This window comes from Lissotriton helveticus, chromosome 3_1, assembly GCF_964261635.1.
Source record: "Lissotriton helveticus chromosome 3_1, aLisHel1.1, whole genome shotgun sequence".
NCBI classification, from domain to species: Eukaryota; Metazoa; Chordata; class Amphibia; order Caudata; family Salamandridae; genus Lissotriton; species Lissotriton helveticus.
The window spans coordinates 2,084,324,453-2,084,351,063 of NC_136061.1; the positions used below are offsets into that span (position 1 = coordinate 2,084,324,453).

Below are 26,611 nucleotides of genomic sequence, written 5' to 3' on the forward strand. Positions count from 1 at the left end.
ATAGGATAAAACCTATCACTCCAATTGGCATCAGTACCTTAAACAATAAGCTTTTACCTAAGCTAGCAAACCAATGACCTACATTGGAGAGACCATCAACCAGTCTCTTCCCGGCACTGTCAACCTCGAGTGATTTGAGTTCCTTTTCCAAATTAGTAATGTTTTTCACATATCTTTTGAGCTGCACACTTTTGTCCGGAATGTAAGTGCAACAATGTTGCGCCTTCAACATCCGGCAGACTCCGCCCTCTTTTGCTAATAATGTATCAAGCGCAAGTCTGTTCTGCAAAACCATTGATCTGATCGCAACCATTTCGGTATTGACCAGCAGAAATCCATGAGCCGTGTCAGTAGACAACACATCCTCTATTGTGGATAATTTGCAAATTCTGTGAGTGTTCAGAACCACTCCCACTCCAGGTATCAGTGCACTAAAAATACTACCCATTATTTCACCTACGCTTTCTCTTTTGCTACGCACTAAGCCATTAGTATTTTCATTGCTTCCAGCAATTTCGTTCACATGGTATATTTTCGGGAAGACAATGCCAAAGTAGCAGCTTCCATACCAGTGATCCGGCAATTTGAAATAAGCCTTGTTTCCACATATATAATAAATTCCAGGAAACACAGGTTCTGACCCATTTTTGAAACCCTAACCTCCAATTACCTTGTAATTGTGTTCACATTGACTGGAACCAATGAAAATGTTATTATAATAACTAGTCTTCTCGCGATGAAGACAGAGTTTCCCTTTTCTTTCGAAATCCAGCAACAAAGCAGGCCCTGCCCCGCCATTTGAGGTGCTTTCCATGTCCTCAGCCCATTTTGGGGTTTTCTGTCTTTTGTCATTTGCCTTTCTTTGGAAACTCTCCCTTCTTTTCTCTGCCATGTTCAAAAATATTTTCTCTTGTTCATGTAATGAACAGGTCAAGTTGTCCCTGTGTGCGTCATTTAGGTCTATGGTACCTATAGTCAGAAAGTATTCTCCCATATAACGTGTAACGTCACTTTTAGTATGTACAGGATTCAGATTTCCACGTATAGGAAGTTCAGAAAATATCACGTCTGAGTTAGAGTAATAGTACTGTAATGGTCCTCTTTTGTAAAATAAGCTTGCTAAAATACTACAGGAAATTCCATAAGTCAAAGGTAGGTGGTGATAGGTCATGCCTTCAGCTACAGAAGTAGGTAGCTTCATGCAGACATAGCAATCTTCTATCTCCATAGTTTCTACATAATGTACTAACAGGTTTGCGAAAACATTTAAGTGAGTCTGGTTCTTAACTCCATGATAATGTAGTCCTTCCTCATCTGATGCTTCTAAGTCTTGTTTTGTTTGTCTGAGTGCTTTTTCACGTCTTTCTACACTTCGTGTTGTCAGTTCTTCAGTGTCGGTAGTCTGAGTAGGGTCAATATTAGTACTTTTGCTTACCATAAAAGGAATGAAAACTGTTAGTCCTATCCATATTACTATTACTATAGCTATACTACATATACATACTTTGCAGCATGTTTTGCAACAACTGCGACTAGGCCTTCCATTCACTCTTGAATCAGACATTTTGCTCAGAAGAAGTTTACACCCCTCTCTGTAACTTTACACAGGTAGCTTACTCTGTGCAATTTCAGGTGAGCTCGTCTTCTTCGGCAGACAAATCAGCAACCTGTTCTCCGTCACTCTCGTCAGAAATATCAAGTTCCTCAAAATTTTCCAAAATCAGGTATGTCCATTCAGGATCCTGGTATTTTTCATTCAGTCTTTTTATTCGATCACTCCTTCTTTTGGAACTTTCTCCAGCTTGCTCTGCTATTCGTATACTTTTTCTTCTGTCAGCAAGTTTCTCTTCTACTGTTTTTATTCTCAGTCTTAGTCTCTTAATGTATCTTGGTTTGATATTTTTCTTTTTCTTGAGTCTTTTAGCTGGCACTGTGAGCTGGCTTTCTTCTAATGCTCTTTTATTTTCATTGGCTTGTGACACTTCTGTTTCTGCCTCTTCCCTTCCTGTCTGACTAGTCCCAGGTCTTGTATCTATTTCTTCTGCCTGGTTACTAAGCTGGCCTGATTCAGGTGAATTTTGGTTTTGGCTTTCGAATGTCTCTGTTTCTGTGTCCTGAACACGTTCTTCTAGTCCTATCTGATCCTGTTCAAGCACTTCGATCCCTTGATTTTCTTCTGCTCGAACTTTTACACTAGTTCTAATCTGTCCCTTTTCGATTTCAGGTGTTAGTGGAGGCGTGTCAATCACCTGTTCTGTCCCTGTCTGACCTTCCTCTTCGTCCTCAGATTTGACGTGAATCTCAATGATCTGAGGGTCTTCGCCTGTGCCTGTCTCGACCTCTCTATTCCACTCTCTATCTTCGTAGATTCGCTCTCTTGTTCTGATTGGGTCTTGGGTTAGATGGATTATGGGTATCCAATCATCTTGGCTGGTGCTCGGTTGCTCGTCATCAGCTACTTCCGGACCAACGTCTGCGGGACCCTCAGCTGGACTGGTGCTTGGCTGTTCATCATCAGCTACTTCAGGACCAACATCTGCAGACCCCTCAGCTGGACAACCTTCTGCTCCAGGCTCCTCGTCTGGTATCACCCTCTGGGTATGGCTGGCATGGATCCACTTGGGAACGCCTGCACACTTCCCCGCTGTTGTGGTCACCAGTATTATCTGGCGCCTTTTCCCCCACCTCAGTGCAAGGCAACTCGAACGAGTATGCTTCTTGATTCTAACCCAGTCACCAGGAACCAATTTGTGAACTGGAGTTGTCGGGTTGGCGATGGCGTCTTCCCCAATCTGGCGAGAGATAGAACGCACTTGGTCACCCAGTTGCTTGCAGTACTCAAGTACCAAATCATCAGTAATGCTTAACAGTTTGTATCCTGGCACCCATGCTTGTCTCATCACTCTTCCCATTAGGATTTCATGGGGGCTCAGGCCTGTTTTCCGGTCTGGAATACTTCTAAGTCCCATCAGAACAAGAGGTAAGGCAGTAATCCAATTCATGCCAGTAGAGTCACACATTTTTGCCAACCTCGATTTTATAGTGCCATTTATTTGCTCTACTACTCCAGAAGCCTCTGGACGATGTGCACAGTGCAGCTTTTGTGTGATTGCAAATGCTTTACAGAGTTGAGCCATCACATCATTCTGAAAATGTCCGCCTCTATCTGATTCAATAATGACTGGAACCCCGAACCTAGGTATCAATTCTTTCAGTAACAATTTGGCTACAGTTATGGCGTCACTCTGTGTGGCAGGGTAAGCTTCCACCCATTTTGAAAATAGGCAGACAATGACAAGGACATATCTTTTTCCCTCGCAACGAGGCATGGTGATAAAGTCAATCTGTATTCTAACAAAAGGACCTCCTGACTTTCCAATTTTCCCCAGTTCAACTACTGTACTTTTGCCAGCGTTGAACTGTTGACACGTCAAGCACCTCTGGCAAAGGGATTCTGCTACCGTCCTGAACTTCGGGTTATACCAGGTCTGTTGAAATACCAGAACCAAGGCATCCCTACCAGTGTGTGAATTCCCATGTATTAGCCTTGCCATAGTGGCGAGCAAGTGCCTAGGTAACACAGGCATACCATTTGGGCCCACAATGACACCATCCTCACGTCGTGGTCGACAACCAAGTTTCCTCCATTTCTCTTGCTCTTTCGCTGGCACAGCATACTGCCAATCTCTCACTTCATCCCAGGTAGGCACTTCTTCAAACACCATAAGTTGGCAGCTGTTTCCAGTCCCTCCCAGTCTGATATTTATTGACATGCGATCCATAGCACATTGTTTTGCCACTCGATCAGCAAAATCATTTCCCAAAGATACAGGGTCAAGGCCCTTTTTATGAGCCACACATTTGACCACTGCCAATTCTTTTGGTAACTGGATTGCCTCTAGAAGGTCTTGTACAATCTTTCCATTTCGAATGGGGGTACCTGATGAAGTCAGGAATTCTCTTTGTAGCCACAATTGGCCAAAGTCATGCACAACCCCATAACAGTACTGACTGTCAGTATACACTGTTATTCTTTTGTCTTATCAGGGCAATCAGTTCGGCTACTTGTGCAGACTTTATCCCAAATAAACAGGATGCTTCTTCAATTTTGCCTAAATTGACCACAGCGTATGCAGCACTTAGGCCTACAAGTTCGTGTCTCATACATGATCCATCCACAAACCATTCTTTATCATGTTTGGGCAAAGGTGTTTCTTTAATGTCTGGATGGGGTTTAGTACTGAACTCTGTCAGGTTAATGCAGTCATGCTCGTTTTCTCCCCCATCTTCCATAATCATTGAGTCAGGGAGTAGGGTGGCTGGGTTCAAAATATTACACCGAGTGATGACTACATTTGCAGCACCCACGAGAATCCTCTCGTATTTAGTCAGCCGACTAGGGGTGAGATACTGAGTCTTGGTTCGGGTCAGCAAAATTACAACTGCATGGGGAACATACACAGTGACAGGATGTCCCATGACAATGGATTCACTCTGCTCTAAGCTTGTGCAAGTGGCAGCTACCGCTTTCAGACACCCAGGTAATCCAGCAGCCACTGCATCCAAAGTGGCAGAAAAATATGCCACGGGTCGTCTGGTCAAGCCATGCTCCTGGGTTAAGACTGACAATGCACAATTATCACGAGTGTCACAGAATAGGGCAAACTCCTTGGAATAGTCAGGCATCCCTAGAGCAGGGGCTGTACACAGACAATCTCGCAACTGAGTGAAGGCTGTTAAGCTCTCATCATCCCATTCCACAGGGTCCTGTGCTCCTTTCTTTGTCATTTTTATCAGAGGCTTTGCATGGACTGCGAATCCCACAATCCATCGCATGCAGTGACCTACGACTCCAAGGACCATTCTGACTTCTTTCTGAGTACCAGCTAACTGCATTTTTTGAATTATTCTGACTCTCTCTGAGGTGACTTTTCTGACGCCTTTCTCTATCTGGTGCCCCAGATATTTTACTGATTTTGAACAGAACTGCAATTTTTCAGGGGCCACTTTATGTCCCTTTTCACCTAGGTGATTCAGTAGGGCAATGGTGTCAATCACGCAACCCCTATGACTTTTGGAACCTACCAAAAGGTCGTCAATGTATTGCACCAAAACAGACTTTCCAGGTAAGACTAAAGATTCAAGGCATTTTTTCAAGATCTGATTAAAGATAGAGGGGCTTTCTGTGTACCCCTGGGGGACACGATTCCAAACATACACGTGACTGTTGAAAGCAAATGAGAAAAGAAATTTGCTGTCTGGATGCAATGGGATCGAAAAGAATGCGTGACATAGGTCTATCACAGTGAACCACTCAGCATCCCAGGGAATCTGATACAGGATCACTGCGGGGTTCGGGACAATAGGACAGCAAGGAACCACAATCTTGTTTACCTTTCTCAGGTCCTGCACTACTCTGTACTTGCCACTAGGTTTCTTGATTCCAATTATTGGGGAATTACACGGACCACTCATCACTTCTTGTATGATGTTTGCTTCTAGCAATTTCTGTATTTCAATGGCAACTCCTGCTCTTACTTCGGCACTCATTCTGTAAGGCTTAGTATTTGGGTAAACTGCATTTTCTTTCATGGGTATTTGTATTGGGTCTACATTGGCCATTAATCCTACATCCTTTCCTGTAAAGTCCCATACTTCTGGTTTCACTGTCTGTTGAAGTTCTTCAGGTAAGTCCTGTATAGTCATTCGTTTAATTTCTGAGTCAGGTCTGACTAACATTAATTTGTAGATGCCATCTTCATCTGGTGTCTGAATTTCTACGCCTTTTGGTGTGCAAAAGATGGTACAGTTCATTTTGCACAGCAAATCACGTCCCAGTAAGTTCACTGGACTGGTATCACAGACGACAAATCTGTGCATTTCTTTGAAGTTCCCTATTGAGATCTCCATGGGCTCAGTAACTGGGGTACTAATCAATTGATTAGATACACCTACTACCTGGATTGCTTCTCCCGAGAGGGGTAGGTTTGGAACGTCTGCTGTTCTCACAGTAGAACGGGTAGCACCAGTGTCCAACAGAAAGGTGACATCATTTCCATCAACCTTTCCTTCAATGTATGGCCCTGACTGGTCTACCGGCAAGGAGGCGCCAAGTACACACTCCTTGTCCTCCCCTCTCAGGCCCCGTCAGTACTGGTCGTCACAGAAGAAAGTGTCATTTAACAAATACTGCGAAGTTGCTGCATTTCTGTTCTCATTGCCTCCCCAGATTTCTACGTCGTCACCCTGCGGTGATTTCCCCTTGAAACTAGGTTTTGGTGCTCGGGGCACTTGAATCGTTTTTACCTGCTGCTGGGTCTTTCTTGGTTTTTCATTCTGCGTCTGTGGAATTAAATCAGGGGTTTGGGTATTATCATGCTGTAAATACGGACACTCGTCTCTCCAATGTCCAATTTCCCCGCACTGATGGCAGGGAAATTTCTTTTTGGCTTCCTCTCTACTCATTTTCGCTCGGGGCTTTCCTCCACCCCCACCCCCAGGGCCTTGCTTCTGAGTAGTTTTATTTAACTTATTCAATTGCTTTTCCTGCTGTTCTGCGAGCTTTACTTGTGCCCACATCACTTTCTCCTTCAAAGCCTTTTTCTTTTCTGCCATCTCGTCCTCACAGTACTTTGCGTACCGTAGGACCTCGTCCATTTTCTTGGACTGCCAACAGATTTTGTTATCTTTTATCCACTGACAAATTTCGGGTCTTAAACCGTTTACAAACCTGTAAATAAAATGCGTCATGTCCTTCATTTCGATGTTATCTATACCACTGTATGTTTTGAACACCTGCAACAGCCTTTCATAAAAGGAATGCACAGTTTCGTCCCTTTCCTGCGTGGTTCTATCTATCTTGGTCCAATCAGTTTCCTTTGCGGGCACCTTTCCCTTCAAGTGTTGAATTACTTGTTCATATTTTTTCATCACTTCCTTAGAGGGTTCTCCTGTTCTAGAGTCCCTCGGGTATTCCTCACTAGGCCAAGCTATGGCTATTTTACACTCGGTCCACAAATCTACCGGGACCACAATATCGAAGAACCCGTCCAAATCTTTCCATAAGCATTTTTGCACCTTTACAAACCTTTCCACCTGCCTGTACCAATCCACAGGCTTTTCTCGTAATTTCGGGAAATCATTTGTAAAGGACACAATATCCTGTCTGGACCACGGAACGTGCACATATTTTCCACCTGGCACTTCGCGCATAGGGTATAACTATTCTGGGTTGTCAGCCTCTTTTAGAACGAATTCTGGGGTCGCCTGTTTGGATCTAGCCTCTTCTTTCTTTTTGGCCCACCTGGCTTTCCATCTTTCTACATCTCCCCATTTCTGCAACACTGTCAATAGTTCCTTGACCTGTGCCTTTTTTCCTGACACATTCAGGCTTTCCAAATCTTTGTCTGAAAAATCTGCTCTGTACGGTTTCTGCAAAGGTTTCGATTTTGAAATATCTATTCCCATGCTAGCAGCAGTGTCTGTTAATTTTTCATGAAGCACTCGGGCATTTCGGGTAAGACTTTTGCAAATGAACAACAGTTCTTCCTCAGAGTAGGTATTTAATCTGTCTAATCCTACATTTCCTGCCATTAGCTCTTCTATTTCTACTCTCAATTTGTAGAGATCTAAGGGTTTGGTCTGCGGAGTTCGTTTTTCTAATTCTTGACTCCATCTTTCAATTTCTTCAGGAGTCACCGGCGTGACACTCTTAGTACCCGAAGTCGTTTCCATTTGAATTTCCCTTGTGTTGAAAGGATTATGTCTTTTCTGCATCCTTTTCCCTGTATTTCTAATGGGCAGGTCCAATAGTGAGACTTCAGACTCGCACTCACTCGTCTGTTCATCTATGATTAAGGGTTCTGGTCTAGGTTGTGCTATGACTGGGGTAATGACTGGAGGTTTTGGACTCTCTTGCCGGTCCCCATACAACGGAACCACCGGTCCGATAGTTACTGGGATTGTCAAGGCTTCAGGGCTTGTATTCAACTGGGAGATTCTCTGAACTATCTCTGCTCTCTGTTTTGCTAGAACCTCCCGCTCCTTTTCTTCCAATAATCTCTCTAAGGATTTGTCATGTAACACCTGCGGGGTCAGAGTGGGAGCATAACTCGGGGCAGTGGGATGTGTCTCACTTGGTCCTTCACCATAATTAGGTCTTGGGAACAAACTTCCTGTACCTAGGGATCTTGGTTCCTCCTCATATAAAGGTTGTAAGAACGGCATTCCTGAACCTGAGGGTCTTGCCTCGCCTTCGTAGGGAGGTCTAGAGAAAAAGTCTCTTTCACGGGAGTATCTCGCATCCCCACTAGCTGGTATTCTTGGATAAATATCTCTTGTTTCTACGGGACTTAAACTCTTGGTATAGGGAGGTATATGGCAACCCCCTCCTACACTTGCAGATCTGGCCTCATCCTGGAGAGGAGGTCTTCGAGAATTATCCCCTTCACTGGAAGGTCTATTTCTTTCATTGTAAGGAGGCGGACTTCTCATAAACAAGTCATCTAATAATTCATCATCCGACTCTCCAATGGGCACCCAATGTTTACACTTTTCTGCTTTCTTTTCCCCCCCAGGAGGACCACCCACTGGCATCATTGGAAACAGTCCTTCTACAATCATATTCTGTCTCCACTGTTTCATCTTTTTGGCTCGGGCTTCCTGCTTCAACTTTGGATAAAATTTAGTTAACCCTTTATCCATTCGGGGCTTATCCCTTTCAAAAGCCTCGATTTCCCATTCCTCTAGTGCTTCGTACTGCGTTAATCTAGGTCTGGGATGTAAATCATTCATTCGGGTTCTCAGATTGAATAGAATCCTGCTGTTAAAGGTACCCTCTAACGGAAAAGCCAATACTCCGTCATCTTTCGTGTATTCTGCCCAGTTTTCCAACCATACACATGTGTTGTACCCTTTATCGAACATCATGAAAGATGCGGGAGTGTTGGGTGGTGGTATGACAACACCTTCTCTAGTTTTAATCGGCTTGTCCTTTTTGAAGTAATTCTTTACCTTATTTACAAGAGACAATATTCTCTTTTTCCGTACATAATGTCGTTTTTAACTCCTTTCCACTGATCGTTCTCAAATCCCATATGCCGTGGATCGGGTCGAGTATGCGGTCTATACGAATGCCACATACGATTCCTACGAGTGACTTTGTTTACAAAATCACTTCCAATCCAAGTGCGTCTTTTATTTTCGTGCGACCAATGAAATGCACGAATTCAAATAATCTCGACCAATGGGTGCGCGGCCTTTTCGCGTGACAGTTCTCACGCTTCGGCATTCACCCCTCCTTTACAATTCCAGCTCCGCTACTCACCCGCTGTGTCTACCAATCCCAGCGCGGCACAGAGTGACGTCAGAGCAGCTTCGCGCCTGACTCCCTCCTTCACAAGGTAACGGAAACTTTCTTACTTTCTAAAGTGCTAGTGCTTGGTTATTTCACAACGAATACATATTTGCAACTGTGCTCAAGTGTCTAGACAGGAAAGATTTGTTTCACTGCAAGTAAACTACTTCCATTTACTTTTCACTCACCACGGATAGATCTCTTCTGCCTATCCTTCACACTAGCATTGGAGAACCTGCTACTTCCCTAGACTCATCCACTTTTCCGGGATATATCCAAGTCTAAAGTTTCACCAGCGAGCCCCTTTGCTTTCACCCAAGCTCCGATGAACCTGCTACTCTTCCGGTGTGACCCTCACTAGGTTATGCCACAATAGGAATTTTGCCAATGAACCTCGTTGCTAACATTTATTCAATCATAGATTCAGACACCCTAGTTAGTGCTTCCAGTTCTGCCTAACCTGCACCAACTTTCCTTGAAAACCAGTGACCTCAAAACAAATGGATTCTATTCACCATTCGCTATTCAATTCCCCGGGGATTCCGACAACACATAAAACGTTTTACAAACGAATGGATTAATACATATAACAGTATAATAACAAGAATAACGATTTTAAAACATTTCATAATTTTTCAAAGCAAACATTTCAAGTGAGTGATCAGATCACCCGAATTGCCTACTCTCGTTAGCAGCATCCAACTTAACGAGTCTAACTAGTCCTACCTATCCTTTAACTATTCCCTAACCATCCTCTGTGCTACCAGAAAATTACTGATAGAGATCGCAGGTCACCCGACCAATATTTTCACCACTTAGGTTTCGGGCCCATATACTTCAATTCACCATATACATTGATCAGATGACCTTACAATCTACTACCAATAATCATGAGTCCCTTTCGATTATTTCCAGTGTACCAGACTTACCATCCACTGTTACGGGTACCTATGACCACGATGGGTCAGGGAGGTAGCTGTAAAAGGAAAGGCAGGAGAAATACAAACCCAACATATAAACTTTGATTTCATAAATGACCACTGACAACTGGGAAGTTTTAAGAATTTTATCTAGAATTCGTCTTCTAAAAGCATTAGGCTTACAGTTAAAAGGCAGTCGATAATCAAGATAACAAATATCATATAACCATACAAGAATAAGGTAAGGGCAAACATTTAATTTCTAAGAATAATAGTGAACAGGGAACACACTAAGTAAGGGAAAAAAGAATTTCAAGGAATGGACATCTATAAATGGACAGGATTATGCACGTTTGAAATTACACTATTTGGAAATGCACTTCATGAATAAAATGGAGATTTAAAATGAAGAGTGAAAGTGGAACATGCTATAAATCTAGAGAATTGCTTCAGTCAGTTTTATAAGAGAAAATTATAGACCACATCAGGAAATTGCAAACTGCAATGGAGAAAATGATTTCTAAAAGGTAGGGTAACATAGGAACACGCTATGAAATTAAATGCAAAATGACTTTAGGATATGCAATGGTTGAGGAAAGCATGGAAAATTATCATGTGCAAAGATATGATTTTATTGAAGCAAAGACAGAAAATAGAAAGGTGCGGTATTAGAGATTCCGGCAGGATATTTACCTAGACTGGTGTGAAAACCAACCCTGGCCACGGGTCAGTTATGGACAGGAAATACCCCCAGGAAGGACAGTCATCAACGGGACAGCAGATGCAGAATGGACACCCCAGGACAGGACAGGAAACCCAGATTAGGATCAGGACAGGACCACCAGGACACGACCAGCACCCGCAGTTCGGAAGCAACGCCTGCGCTCCACCCTCTCTGCAGCTATCAGTCAGAACCCCGATTGGGTTAGCGAACTCCCCAGCAAAGTGCTCCGCCAGCACTTAAGGTTTAGTAAAACCTTTGAGTCTATGGTCAAATTCGTACAGAGTGCTCCGCAGCGCTCTGTAAATTCAGTCACCTATTGAGTGCGTTGGGTCAGTGACAGGTCAGCTATTCAGACAAGTCGGACAAATTCCCTAGGTGAACCTAGGCTAGTTATACTGTTTTCGGGTCAGCGTACCACCCCCCAATGTTGCAAAGTGTCAGAATCCCCAATTTCGATTGGTCCTAAGGTAGGATGGGTTAACACACCAATCAGAACAGACTTCTCTAAGGCCTAATTTACATTTTTGGGTACCGCCTAGCAAGATTGGGGTTCCCATGAGAGAATACACAGAATACAATAGAAAAATATCATTGTAACAGTTTCAGAACAGTTAACTCCATCTTGCTGGGTCAGAGGTGGCTTTCACATGAGCATCTTGACTGTGGGTGCCAGCTGGCTGAGTTCCACTGTCCAAGGTTATTTCTTCCTTGGCGGCGCGCGCATGCGCGGAAGGGACCTTCAAGATGGCTCTCAGTACATTCAGACCCCCATTTCCCGCGATACATGAAAAGTAAGCGAAAACAAATTAAAACATAGAAATAAATGAATGTATTACATATCATGATTTCGTACTTCAGGTTTATCATTATAAAAATATGCTATGCAGTTATAGATTAGAGCAACACACAATAACACGAGAGCAACTGCACGAGCTTCACCACGTTATCACATTAAGCGGCCATCTTATGGTTATTACGCATGCGCACCCTTTCCCTCCAACTGCAACTACATCACATCACGTGAGTGTGTCTAACGCATGCGCAGAAGCAGATTCTAAACAGCGGCCATTTTTAGAAACGAGGGTTAATCGTATTAATAAACACATAGGCAAGCATTACTAAGATACACACGCACATTCAAAATACATAAAATTTGTAAAACGAACAATTGGGATTACAGAATTATAACAGATTTCGAGGTTCTTGACTCGAGCAAGTCGCGATGCGAAATCTTGCTCTATCAGGAGTGTTCTGCTTAATTCAGATACTCTGTCCATCACCACCCCCTTTTGAATTGTTTTGGCCACCACAAGTGTGTAAGGGTATGCTCAGATGTGAGTCCCTTGCTCACTGCACCATCAGGATTCAAGCAAGCCGGGCCGAAGACGGCTGTAATGCCTGAAACCGGTCCCCTGAAGCTTGTTTCCTTTCCAGTAAAGAATTGGCTTGGTAGTTTGGTCTGCCCTGTTCCCATGATGCCCTGGGCCAGGGTCAGACTAATTTGCATGTAGCCAGGTTCTGAACTGGGATGGTGCAGTGAGCTAAAAAACGGTGATGGATCAAGCCCTGATCTTTTGACTGGGTAGGAGTGTTCTGCTTAATTCAGATACTCTGTCCATCACCACCCCCTTTTGAATCGTTTTGGCCACCACAAGTGTGGAAGGGTATGCTCAGATGTGAGTCCCTTGCTCACTGCACCATCAGGATTCAAGCAAGCCGGGCCGAAGACGGCTGTAATGCCAGAAACCGGTTCCCGGAAGCTTGTTTCTTTTCCAGTAAAGAATTGGCTTGGTAGTTTGGTCTGCCCTGTTCCCATGATGCACTGGGCCAGGGTCAGACTAATTTGCATGTAGCCAGGTTCTGAACTGGGATGGTGCAGTGAGCTAAAAAACGGTGATGGATCAAGCCCTGATCTTTTGACTGGGTAGGAGTGTTCTGCTTAATTCAGATACTCTGTCCATCACCACCCCCTTTTGAATCGTTTTGGCCACCACAAGTGTGGAAGGGTATGCTCAGATGTGAGTCCCTTGCTCACTGCACCATCAGGATTCAAGCAAGCCGGGCCGAAGACGGCTGTAATGCCAGAAACCGGTCCCCGGAAGCTTGTTTCCTTTCCAGTAAAGAATTGGCTTGGTAGTTTGGTCTGCCCTGTTCCCATGATGCACTGGGCCAGGGTCAGACTAATTTGCATGTAGCCAGGTTCTGAACTGGGATGGTGCAGTGAGCTAAAAAATGGTGATGGATCAAGCCCTGATCTTTTGACTGGGTAGGAGTGTTCTGCTTAATTCAGATACTCTGTCCATCACCACCCCCTTTTGAATCGTTTTGGCCACCACAAGTGTGGAAGGGTATGCTCAGATGTGAGTCCCTTGCTCACTGCACCATCAGGATTCAAGCAAGCCGGGCCGAAGACGGCTGTAATGCCAGAAACCGGTCCCCGGAAGCTTGTTTCCTTTCCAGTAAAGAATTGGCTTGGTAGTTTGGTCTGCCCTGTTCCCATGATGCACTGGGCCAGGGTCAGACTAATTTGCATGTAGGCAGGTTCTGAACTGGGATGGTGCAGTGAGCTAAAAAACGGTGATGGATCAAGCCCTGATCTTTTGACTGGGTAGGAGTGTTCTGCTTAATTCAGATACTCTGTCCATCACCACCCCCTTTTGAATCGTTTTGGCCACCACAAGTGTGGAAGGGTGTGCTCAGATGTGAGTCCCTTGCTCACTACACCATCAGGATTCAAGCAAGCCGGGCCGAAGACGGCTGTAATGCCAGAAACCGGTCCCCGGAAGCTTGTTTCCTTTCCAGTAAAGAATTGGCTTGGTAGTTTGGTCTGCCCTGTTCCCATGATGCACTGGGCCAGGGTCAGACTAATTTGCATGTAGCCAGGTTCTGAACTGGGATGGTGCAGTGAGCTAAAAAACGGTGATGGATCAAGCCCTGATCTTTTGACTGGGTAGGAGTGTTCTGCTTAATTCAGATACTCTGTCCATCACCACCCCCTTTTGAATCGTTCTGCCCACCACAAGTGTGGAAGGGTGTGCTCAGATGTGAGTCCCTTGCTCACTGCACCATCAGGATTCAAGCAAGCCGGGCCGAAGACGGCTGTAATGCCAGAAACAGGTCCCCGCCCGGAAGCTTGTTTCCTTTCCAGTAAAGAATTGGCTTGGTAGTTTGGTCTGCCCTGTTCCCATGATGCACTGGGCCAGGGTCAGACTAATTTGCATGTAGCCAGGTTCTGAACTGGGATGGTGCAGTGAGCTAAAAAACGGTGATGGATCTAGCCCGGATCTTTTGACTGGGTAGGAGTGTTCTGCTTAATTCAGATACTCTGTCCATCACCACCCCCTTTTGAATCGTTCTGCCCACCACAAGTGTGGAAGGGTATGCTCAGATGTGAGTCCCTTGCTCACTGCACCATCAGGATTCAAGCAAGCCGGGCCGAAGACGGCTGTAATGCCAGAAACCGGTCCCCGGAAGCTTGTTTCCTTTCCAGTAAAGAATTGGCTTGGTAGTTTGGTCCGCCCTGTTCCCATGATGCACTGGGCCAGGGTCAGACTAATTTGCATGTAGCCAGGTTCAGAACTGGGATGGTGCAGTGAGCTAAAAAATGGTGATGGAGCAAGCCCTGATATTTTGACTGGGTAGGAGTGTTCTGCTTAATTCAGATACTCTGTCCATCACCACCCCCTTTTGAATCGTTTTGGCCACCACAAGTGTGGAAGGGTATGCTCAGATGTGAGTCCCTTGCTCACTGCACCATCAGGATTCAAGCAAGCCGGGCCGAAGACGGCTGTAATGCCAGAAACTGGTCCCCGGAAGCTTGTTTCCTTTCCAGTAAAGAATTGGCTTGGTAGTTTGGTCTGCCCTGTTCCCATGATGCACTGGGCCAGGGTCAGACTAATTTGCATGTAGCCAGGTTCTGAACTGGGATGGTGCAGTGAGGTAAAAAACGGTGATGGATCAAGCCCTGATCTTTTGACTGGGTAGGAGTGTTCTGCTTAATTCAGATACTCTGTCCATCACCACCCCCTTTTGAATCGTTTTGGCCACCACAAGTGTGAAAGGGTATGCTCAGATGTGAGTCCCTTGCTCACTGCACCATCAGGATTCAAGCAAGCCGGGCAGAAGACGGCTGTAATGCCAGAAACAGGTCCCCGCCCGGAAGCTTGTTTCCTTTCCAGTAAAGAATTGGCTTGGTAGTTTGGTCTGCCCTGTTCCCATGATGCACTGGGCCGGGGTCAGACTAATTTGCATGTAGCCAGGTTCAGAACTGGGATGGTGCAGTGAGCTAAAAAACGGTGATGGAGCAAGCCCTGATCTTTTGACTGGGTAGGAGTGTTCTGCTTAATTCAGATACTCTGTCCATAACCACCCCCTTTTGAATCGTTTTGGCCACCACAAGTGTGGAAGGGTATGCTCAGATGTGAGTCCCTTGCTCACTGCACCATCAGGATTCAAGCAAGCCGGGCCGAAGACGGCTGTAATGCCAGAAACTGGTCCCCGGAAGCTTGTTTCCTTTCCAGTAAAGAATTGGCTTGGTAGTTTGGTCTGCCCTGTTCCCATGATGCACTGGGCCAGGGTCAGACTAATTTGCATGTAGCCAGGTTCTGAACTGGGATGGTGCAGTGAGCTAAAAAACGGTGATGGATCAAGCCCTGATCTTTTGACTGGGTAGGAGTGTTCTGCTTAATTCAGATACTCTGTCCATCACCACCCCCTTTTGAATCGTTTTGGCCACCACAAGTGTGAAAGGGTATGCTCAGATGTGAGTCCCTTGCTCACTGCACCATCAGGATTCAAGCAAGCCGGGCCGAAGACGGCTGTAATGCCAGAAACAGGTCCCCGCCCGGAAGCTTGTTTCCTTTCCAGTAAAGAATTGGCTTGGTAGTTTGGTCTGCCCTGTTCCCATGATGCACTGGGCCAGGGTCAGACTAATTTGCATGTAGCCAGGTTCAGAACTGGGATGGTGCAGTGAGCTAAAAAACGGTGATGGAGCAAGCCCTGATCTTTTGACTGGGTAGGAGTGTTCTGCTTAATTCAGATACTCTGTCCATCACCACCCCCTTTTGAATCGTTCTGCCCACCACAAGTGTGGAAGGGTATGCTCAGATGTGAGTCCCTTGCTCACTGCACCATCAGGATTCAAGCAAGCCGGGCCGAAGATGGCTGTAATGCCAGAAACCGGTCCCCGGAAGCTTGTTTCCTTTCCAGTAAAGAATTGGCTTGGTAGTTTGGTCTGCCCTGTTCCCATGATGCACTGGGCCAGGGTCAGACTAATTTGCATGTAGCCAGGTTCAGAACTGGGATGGTGCAGTGAGCTAAAAAACGGTGATGGAGCAAGCCCTGATCTTTTGACTGGGTAGGAGTGTTCTGCTTAATTCAGATACTCTGTCCATCACCACCCCCTTTTGAATCGTTTTGGCCACCACAAGTGTGGAAGGGTATGCTCAGATGTGAGTCCCTTGCTCACTGCACCATCAGGATTCAAGCAAGCCGGGCCGAAGACGGCTGTAATGCCAGAAACCGGTCCCCGGAAGCTTGTTTCCTTTCCAGTAAAGAATTGGCTTGGTAGTTTGGTCTGCCCTGTTCCCATGATGCACTGGGCCAGGGTCAGACTAATTTGCATGTAGCCAGGTTCTGAACTGGGATGGTGCAGTGAGCTAAAAAACGGTGATGGATCAAGCCCTGATCTTTTGACTGGGTAGGAGTGTTCTGCTTAATTCAGATACTCTGTCCATCACCACCCCCTTTTGAATCCTGAAGAAACCCTCAGCAGATCCTTTGGTAGCCAGCAATAACAGACCAATATCTCTGCTGCCTTACTTCTCCAAGGCTTTGGAGAAGTGTGTCAATGCTGTCATCACTGACTTCATAGAGGCTACCCATGTATTGCATCCAAGCCAGTCAGGATTTAGAGCCAACTTCAATACGGAAACGGCCCTACTAGAAGTCTCTGAGACGATCACAACTACTCTAGACAGAGGGGGGAAAGCTGTACTGATACTATTGGACCTATCTGCGGCTTTCGATACCGTGCCCCACAATCTACTTCTGCGCAGACTTTAGGACTGTTCTTAGGTGGTTCTCCTCCTTCCTGGAAAGCCGCCAGCAAACTGTTTGGTCCCCCCTTCTCTGCCATCATTCCTCCGTTGAATGTAGGAGTGCCATAGGTCTCTGTTTTAAGTCCAACCCTGTTTAATATTTATATGGCCCCCCTCCTACTCATAGCAGAACAGCACGGAGCAAAAGTTACATCTTACGCCAACGACATTAAGCTGTTGTTTACTTGTGAGAAAGATGAGGCGTTAAGAGGAAACTAAATCAGCACGTGGTTGGCCAAGGTGTTTGCTTGGTTCAAACACAACCAACTGCTATGCAACTCTGATAAGTCGAAAATGATCTTTTTTGGACACACTCCTGGTGATGAATTGCGTCAATGGTGGCCCCAGAATCTGTCCCCCACTGCAAGCCCAGTGACCACCGTAAAAAACATTGGGGTGAAAATGGACGCGTATATGTCCATGATGTTCCAGGTCCAATCCGGGGCTGGCACCTGTCTTGGACTGCTAAAAAAGATTAGAAACTTCCTCCCTCTGCTCCCTATCCTACATAGGAAAACAGTGGTCCAATCCCTGATTACGTCAAGGCTGGACTATGTCAATGTGCTATACCTGGGCCTCCCTGAAAACCTACTTGGCCACCTACAGGTGGTACAAAAAGCGGCGGCCAAGGTCCTTCTTAGGGTTGGCCCCAGAACACACATGTCCCCTTGCCTAAAGTCCCTGCACTGGCTCTCAGTGAAAAAAAAGGTTTTACTTTATAGCCCTGGTGTTAGCCTTTAAGGCTCTCCACAATATTTGAGCTCCCTACATCAGGAATAAAATTCAGCCCTATATACCATCTAGAACTCTGTGGTCGTCGACACAGCACCTGACAATCGTGCCAAAGTTCTTTTGGTCACGAAAGGGGGGACGCTCCTTTCAAGTAGCAGCCGCGAAGCTATAGAATAGCTTGCCTCCCTCTTTGAGACAGGTGCAGGATCTCCTCTGCTTTAGGCGACTTTTGGAAACCTGGCTCTTCCAACAGTAGAGGAGGCGCCTATTGTTTGTTTCTGTTCATACTGCTTTGTCAAGGTTTTTTTTAAGATAACGCCAGGACACTCCCTGGAGTAGCCGCGCGCTCTACAAATACCTTCTAACATAAAATAACATGATAAATTGAGCCTCAGAGCAGCATGTTTACAACTACTGATAAAGCATCACCGGTTGCCGCTGTACAAGACCTGATATATAATAACGCATCCCTATACAACACGTTTTCTACATGTTTTTGCATAGAATCACCGTGCCGGCACAAATGTCCTACCCCACAGCATTCCCCTCAATCTCCCTAGCAAAATGATAAATCACTTGTGTCGTTGTCCAGTGTAGAATTGGCTAAAAACTTTTTTTTCCAAAAAATGTAGCGCTTAGAATTCTCGGTGCTATACTTTGAATACCTATGTTTTTAGCTCTTCCCAGTCACAGGACCTTGCCCCACCCGCACAAGTGAGGTACCATTTTACTCAGGAAAATGAGGGGAACGCTGTGTGGTAGAACACTTGTGTCGGCACTGATATTCCATGCAACAATATGTGGAAAATTTGTTTTTTCAGCTAAATGTGAGGTTTGCAGGGGATTCTAGGTAGGAAAGCGTTGGGGGATCCACACAAGTCATACCTCAACGGACTCCCCCAGGTGTCTAGTTGTTAATAATGTGTGGGTTTGGTAGTTTCCCAAGATGGCCGCCGAGCCCATGGCCAAAAACTCAGGTGACCTCCCTTGCAAAACCAAGTTGTTTTGCGATAGGACATTTTGATGTCTCCTCAATATGTTTTAGGCCCTTGCCTATCGCGGGTACTTGACCCACCCATGCGATTGAGGTCCCATTTTTATCGGGATACCTGGGGAAACGCTGGGGGTGGGAAATTTGTGGATCCACACAGATTCCAGAACTTTCCATCACATAAATGTGCGGAAAATTTGTTTTTTTTTTTTTTACAAAGTTTGAGGTTTGCATGGGATTCTGGGAAACAGAACCTGGTGAGAGCCAGACATCCATTCTATGTTTCCCTGGGTGTCTAGTTTTCAAAAATATATATGTGTGCTTGGTTTTCCTAGGTGACAGAAGAGCTAGGGTTCAAAATCTACAGCTAGGCACTTTGCAAAAAAAGGGTCGGTTTTCACTGTGAAAATGTGGTCTGTCCACATTGCGTTTTGGGCCGTTTCCTGGCGCTGATACTGGGCATGCCCACACAAGTGAGGTACCATTTTTCCTGCAAGACTCTGGGGAATACGGGGTGGGTGGAATTTTGTGGATCCACACAGATTCCAGAGCTCTCCACCACAGAAATGTGAGGAAAATGTGTTATTTTTTTACAAAGTTTGAGGTTTGCAAAGGATTCTGGGTAACAAAACCTGGTGAGAGCCAGACAAGTCACCCCATCCTGGATTACTCTTGGTGTCTAGTCTTTAAACATCTACAGGTTTGCTCGGTTTCCTTATGTGCCGGCGGCACTAGGATCCAAATTCCACAGGTAGGCACATCGCTAAAAACAAGTTTGCGCCTAGTCGGCTTTCTGCCACCCTGGGGGGTGTTTCAGGGGGGTTACCCCGATATGCCCTCAAGTCGGGCAGTAAGACTGTGGCTATTCTTTGGGCTGGTAGGTGGAATTTTGTGGATCCACACAGATTCCAGAGCTCTCCACAACAGAAATGTGAGGAAAATGTGTTTTTTTTACAAAGTTTGAGGTTTGCAAAGGATTCTGGGTAACAGAACCTGATGAGAGCCAGCCAAGTCACCCTATCCTGGATACCCCTGGTGTTTAGTTTTCAAAAATGTATATATTTTCTAGGGTTCCCTAGGTACCGGCAGAGCTAGGGTTCAAAATCTACAGCTAGGCACTTTGCAAAAAAAGGGTCAGTTTTCACTGTAAAAATGAAGTGTGTCCACGTTGGGTTTTGAGTCCATTTCTTTCCCGGGCACTCGACCTACCCACACAAGTGAGGTACAATTTTTATCAGGAAACCTAGGGTAACACAGAATTGTAAAGCAACTGTTATTACCTATTGATGCATCTCTGCCTTTCAAATGAAAGACAATGTGTAAAAAAGAAGTCAATTTGAAAAATGTCCTATAATTCTCATGCCACTATGGGTACTCACAACTTCAGAAGTGTGCAAATAGCTACTGTTTCTAATCTCTATATTTTGTTACATATCAGAAATACATATGTGTCTTTCATCCCAATTTTTCACTGTATATATTATCCCAAATAAACTGCTATATACCCGGTACATAATAGAAAAAAACATAGCAAGATGCAGCTTAGTTATTGCCTCTGGGTTCGTCGGGTTCTTGGTGAATCTCCAAGTCATATAGATCCTCACAACCATAAAGGTCCAGTGGATGTACCGTTATATATTGCTTTCAAACATCTGTCATAATTAGAAGAAGTTAGAGGTGAAAACTTTGGTACAAATGGCTGTTTTTTTCAACTCATTTTCAATTTTTCCTATTTTGAACTGTTAGTTTCTATAAAGAAACCTTGAAGGATCTACTCAAATGACCCCTTGCTCAATTCAGAATGTTGTCTACTTCTCAAAAATGTATAGCTTTCCAGGATCCATTATTGCTTTCATGCCATTTCTACCATTAACTGGAAGAAGGTTGAAAGCACAAATAAATAGCAAATATAGGCTATGTCCCAGTAAAATGCGAAAACTGTGTAGAAAAATGTTGGTTTTCTGATAAAAGTCTGTCAGTCACTGAAACCTGGGAGAGTGGTGATTTCAGACCCACAAATCCTTTGTTGATACCATTTTCAGGGACAAAAACGGATGCTTTCATTTGCAGCCCTTTTTTCCAATTTTACCCCCAAAAAGCAAAAGTTAGCTGTATTTTGGCTAATTTCTGGATCCTCTCCAGGGGAGTCCACAAACCCTGGATATCTTTAGAATCCCCATGATGTTGGAAGAAAAGGACGCAACTTTGGCGTAGATACCTTATGTGGTCAAAACGTTACAGGGGCCTAGGCGCGAAATACCCCAGATAGCCAAATAAAGGATTAGCACTGGGGAGGAGGGAAAGGCACATCAGCGAAAGGGTTAAAGCTCATGAAGAAAAGCACCATTGCCTGCACTAGGAATGTAAACAATGTAATGCAACAACGACATAAGCAGCATACTTACATAGAATAAACTACTGCATAATAGAGCAATACCGCCAAAAAACATAATATGGCATAAAAAACAGTGGACAGTAACACCACACCCAAATACAAAAACACAGAACATCTTAACACAATACAGTTGCAGAGCTGTGCTGTTATCCTTTGTGCATTGTTTTTTTTGTGATGTGTTTGCTTGTTATGTTTAGTATCAAATGTTGAACTGCTGTATTGTTGTCTCAGAGTTTGTTAATGCATTGTTGTATTGTATATTGGCTGATTCATAATTGTTGCTTTGTTTTATTTAGTTGCTCTGCAATATTGCTATTTTTGCGGTGTGTGGTTGTGATGGATTATGGTATTGCTCTACTTGAGCTGCAGCCTGTTTGATTAAATATGACAAATATTTTGTGTCACTCTTTACCCTCTCCACACTCTGATTACATAATACAATGGTAAATGGTATTTAAAGTGCTGCCTTCCGGTATCAAGGACATTTCTTATTCAATGAATCATCCTGTCACAGAAAAGACTAAATCTACTTGAATATTTTATGCGACTAATGTAAAGAATCAGAAGGCGAAAAGCAAATTTTGTTGGCTTTTGAACTACTTACAGTCAACCCTTTAATAAACAGCTTCTCGGTCAGGAACGTAGACAGCATTCGAATTACCGCAGCTCCCTAAGGCAAAATACAAGCAGAACAAGCACTAAGTTGAAACTTAAAAGCAAAGCAAAAGCAAAAGTTGTGAAGCATTAAACACTTGGCTTTGGTTGTTACAAACTATCCAGAAAATACACTCTATAGGTAGGAGATGATCTAGGCCAATTACAGAGCAGTTTGCACTCCTAAATCATGTTTTGATTACAAATGTCACAAATTACGGTTGTCAGGCAATCCCATAGCAGCTGTAAAATCATTAATAATGTGTAATTGTCCACCACGACTGCAGACCAGCCTGCAGTAATAATTCTCATGAACAGGGTGAGGAGTGGGCATTGCAAGGCATGGTACATGTTCGGATGTCACAAACATATCAATTAGTGGCTAGTCAAAATCTCCTATGGTAACCTTTCCTACCCTCTACCGTTGGAGTTATACTCCAGCAAAAGGGATGAAGTAATTGTCTACCATTTTGTCGGTATCTAAACACAGTTGGTTTGTACAGATAAAAACACCTCTTTGTTCCATAAATTTCCCAACCTAATCGATTTGTGGATTGCGTGAATGCTTAAACTGAAGGAACTTATGGTTATTGATCCCACAAATATATAATTGTTGTATTTGTAGAGCGTAGCACACAGGTAGAAGTCTCATCAGAGTCCTTTTGGTGGGAAGATTTCAGACTTTTTAACAGGTCTCGAAGAGGTAACAGAAATATGCACTATTCTAATCATGAGGTCACTATAGAAAGAAAACCCTTGATAAGGACCATGCACAGGACTTTTAATGGCAATAAGGGGGTCTAGTGTTGCAGGGATTCTGCGCAAACACAGAACTATGCATTCGTTTATGAGACCTTAGTAAATTGGGACTGAGTCATCTTACCACCTTAGTACCCATGAGCCCAGAACCTACTAGCTATAGTGTCTCACTAGCCCAACTACTCACTTACAGAGGAACAAGTGATTAGACGCCCCAGAATACAACATTCCGGACTCTCTCAGGAATCGCGGTTACAAGAAACACCCTTTTGCTCACACTCTAGTACTTATCCACAATAAAGTTCAAAATATCAATTTTAACTAATGTGCTCCAATATACAGTCTACATGCCACAATAAGCAGAAAAAAGGCATAATACAAAATATGGTCAGCATAGGAAGTAATCCGTAGATCATAAAAGGAGCTGTCATAGTGAGAGACAGAGTGGCCTAACCTCCCACCCATTGCACAGAAGAAGGATGATTATATATTAAAAGATCTCTGAGTTTTGCCTTCAGACCCCGTACCTCAGTCTATAAATGGTAGTACTACATCATAGATGCTGTCATGCTCTGCTCCCTGAAAAAAGTCCCTCTCCAAGTGTGTGCTACCTATCTGTGTATTCCAATAAAACCAAAGTACGTATTCCAAACAGCTGCATCTGTATCTTTTGTCTAGGTGTTAGGGCCTGACCAGAAAAGAATAACAAGGGGCATTGTTGTTCGATCTTGTTTGCAATGTTCAGACTAAATCCCAAGAACCTGCAAAGCGTGAACACAACAGTGGGTTCTCGTGAAAATATCAGAGGAAGCATTTGCAAAAAAAGCTAATATAGTAACGTGTGCAAAGCAGCGGACAATAAGCAGCGTGGTCATGCTAAGGTAGGGAAGAGGACAATGTTCCCACGGGCCATGTAACACTAGTCCTAAGCATCTGACCAGAGTTTGGTCCACCAATTGACTGTGCAATGGTTAGTCTAGAAAACTCCAATAGGAAGGTAATATTTTAGTTGTACTGCACAAGGTGTTCAGGGCACCCAGAAACTTCAGGATATCTTTTTTTTAACTCTAAGCTTGTACGAAACTCAAGCTGGCCACGCGATGTAGTAGAATCGAGTCATGCAAGTGCTGTTGTAAACAGAGCAGTACACAGTTGTGAAACTTAGTGTTTATAAACAGTGAATATGTTTAATAAAATCTCTGCAGTTTTGCAAAATAGCAAAAAAGGGTCCTGGTCCACAGCCAGAATAGTTCTGCTATCATGTAGGGCAGTGGATGTAACACTGCAGTAGCAGATTACCATGTTCCTTACGACTCGTATTCTTCCTCCTTCACAGAACCAGAGGTTCCAGGCCTGGGAGCTTGGTAGAGGAGGAGAAGAAATATGCAGCACATTTTGACGTTCTGCTCTTAATCAGAGCTGGCAACCTTATTAACCGTCCTGGGAAACAGCCATGAAAACTATTTGCAGCAACAACATGTCCCATGGGATTTCCAGCTAGATGAAATTAGATACAGCTGTTAAAATCTTTAGCCCTTTAATTAAAAAAACGTTTGCCATTTTGCATCTTCACCTCCTTATGCAGGCAAACATAAGCAGTCACACACCAACAGAGGTAAACACAAATGTCCATAATTGAGCTTGGACACAAAACAAATGCATTTCATATATCGAAAGTTGCCTGACAGGAGGATAGCAATAACATTATTACCTTATTGTATGATATCAGGTTAAACAATGCTGTGATCTCTTCTGGAGTATTAACTTCATCTTCCTCCAAAGACAGGGGATGGGAGGTCGCCAAGGCATCAAAGTCCATGACTGGGTAGATTTCATTAAACACAATCAAATCTTTCTGGAAAACAGTCAGTGGTTAAAATAATCGCAGAAGCAACACTTAAATTTATGCAGGTCTGTGTGCGTATTCATATATATATTTTTTTCACTTGAAAAATCAAGGTTACAGGGATGTGTTATAGTTCGGAAACAGAATAAAAAAACCTTAGAAATTCACTAAGAAAAACAAAGTTACAGGGACGTTATAATTAGCTCAGATTTTTCATGTACAAAACCATAGAAATCCAGCAGTTGTAGTTAACAGAGCTAACTATTACTTACACTCCGTAATACACTGCTTACAACCTCACATATTACATCACTCACGACATGGTCAGTGACGTGGTCGATGACTTTGAGATATATATACTAACGTTCTGCATCAGTTAAATAACTATTCTTCTGCACTATTAATATGTGATACTGTTTGCAAAATACGTCATCTGATATATAATCACCTTTATAAAGTGGGTGTACTGTTTATCAGTGACCTAGCCTCTACACTGACACATGTCTCCTACTGATGTAAGTGTCTGGTAGTGATTTATGACAGACTAAGCTGTTTATTGAGACTTCACTCCACAGTGATAGCATAGTATAGTTCTGTTTTATGACATACTGACCAGTTTCATTAGACCTCTCTCCTTTGTGATGAATGAATGTAGTAGTAGATTGCAGTAAATTCATCTGTTCACTAAGGGTCCTATTATGAATTTGGACATGAAAAGCAGCATGGAATAAAGAAAGAAGGTCGTCTCTCCCTAAAACGCAAGGACTCTTTTGTATTTGGATACAATTGTGAATTTCAGATGCTTGTGGTAGCATCACCTGGGCGTAGGAGGTGCAGTTGCACTATGCGGTGCTCAACGGAGTAGTCGAAAAACGAAGTGGAGCTCTGCTCCGCCACTCCCACCCCCGCAATAAATATTTTTAAAATAAAATTTACAATTAAATTAAAATAAAAGCACTCTTACCTTACTGCAGCGTCCCAGACTGCCCTCCTCCTCCTCGCCATAATCCCATATGTCATGGTAGGACCGCGCATGCGCGTACATGCGCAGTCATACCATGACGTATGAATGACGTAGGGGAGTATGTTGAGGAGAGCCCGGGACACCGCAATAAGGTAAGTGCACTTTTATTTTACTTTAATTGTAAATTTTATTTAAAAATATTTATTGGGGGCCGTGCGTTTTACCACCGTCATTGTTCCACAGGTCAGGGTGCGCCTTAGGGTGCCCATACCGCCATGGGATCACCATAGGTCCTGATGAATGCTTAGCAAATTGCAATTATACGCTGATACATGTCGACCAAAATTCTGTTCACTATTGCGCAGAAATCAGATGACTCTGGCTAAACTAATCAGCTAGTCTGCATCCGTTTCACCTGGTTTAATGGTCACTGGTTTGCCTTAAATAAATTAGTTGATAGGTTAAAACCGGCTACCTTTTAAATTGCACCAATTATCACTTTCACTTCCACCCCCACAAAAAAACCTGCTCCGCAGTAATTCAGGGGTCGTAGCACACCAGAGAGGTACTCGGCCTCTCTGGTGGGAACCCAATGATGAAGCATGTCACCAACTAGGTTGGTGAGTGAGGGTTGTTTTAAAAAACTATTGTTTGTCCTTTGCTGTTCTATTGTCTAGATTTATGACACTGGCCATAAAAACTATGTCCAGGATAAGTACAAAATGTGTTGGTATGTAAATGTAATAAAACTGCGGCCAACAATGACCACAAAACTACGAGTCTTGGCTGTCTTTGGTAATATATATATGTAAGATTTGCATGCCATCTTGGAATGGGCACAGTGCGGGTGTTATAAACAGCCGGGCAGATTGCAGCTGCAGGTCCCCAGTCTCCAAATGAGCGCTGGGGAAGCCTGCTTCAACCAATCCTGGTGCTTCTCTGCAGGAGAGCAACTCCAGGATTCCTAGGGTTCGTTCTCTGTGCTGTGGCTGCATTCAGAATGACACCCTCATCATGAATGGAGTAGGATTGTTGGAACGGACAACTCATCATGACTGGAAATGTTAAGGTAGGTAACCTACGGCATGATTCCACTTTAATTTGTATAAGTATTTTTTACTGCTGGCTTCCCTCTTCGCACGACTCAAGATTTATCTAATTGATTTAAAACAG

At 44.0% G+C, this 26,611-nt stretch overlaps 1 protein-coding gene across 1 annotated transcript in view; it reads right to left on the bottom strand.

Moving 5' to 3' along the window:
* Positions 1-26,611, bottom strand: part of LOC144824116 (aminopeptidase N-like) — an 880,577-nt gene that overhangs the window by 569,725 nt on the left and 284,241 nt on the right. The window contains exons 8-9 of the mRNA XM_078683228.1: positions 24,340-24,483; positions 21,820-21,885 (exon numbers count right to left, since the gene is read on the bottom strand). Coding sequence (XP_078539354.1) covers positions 21,820-21,885; positions 24,340-24,483 — 210 coding nt within the window. The remainder of the gene's footprint in view (positions 1-21,819; positions 21,886-24,339; positions 24,484-26,611) is intronic.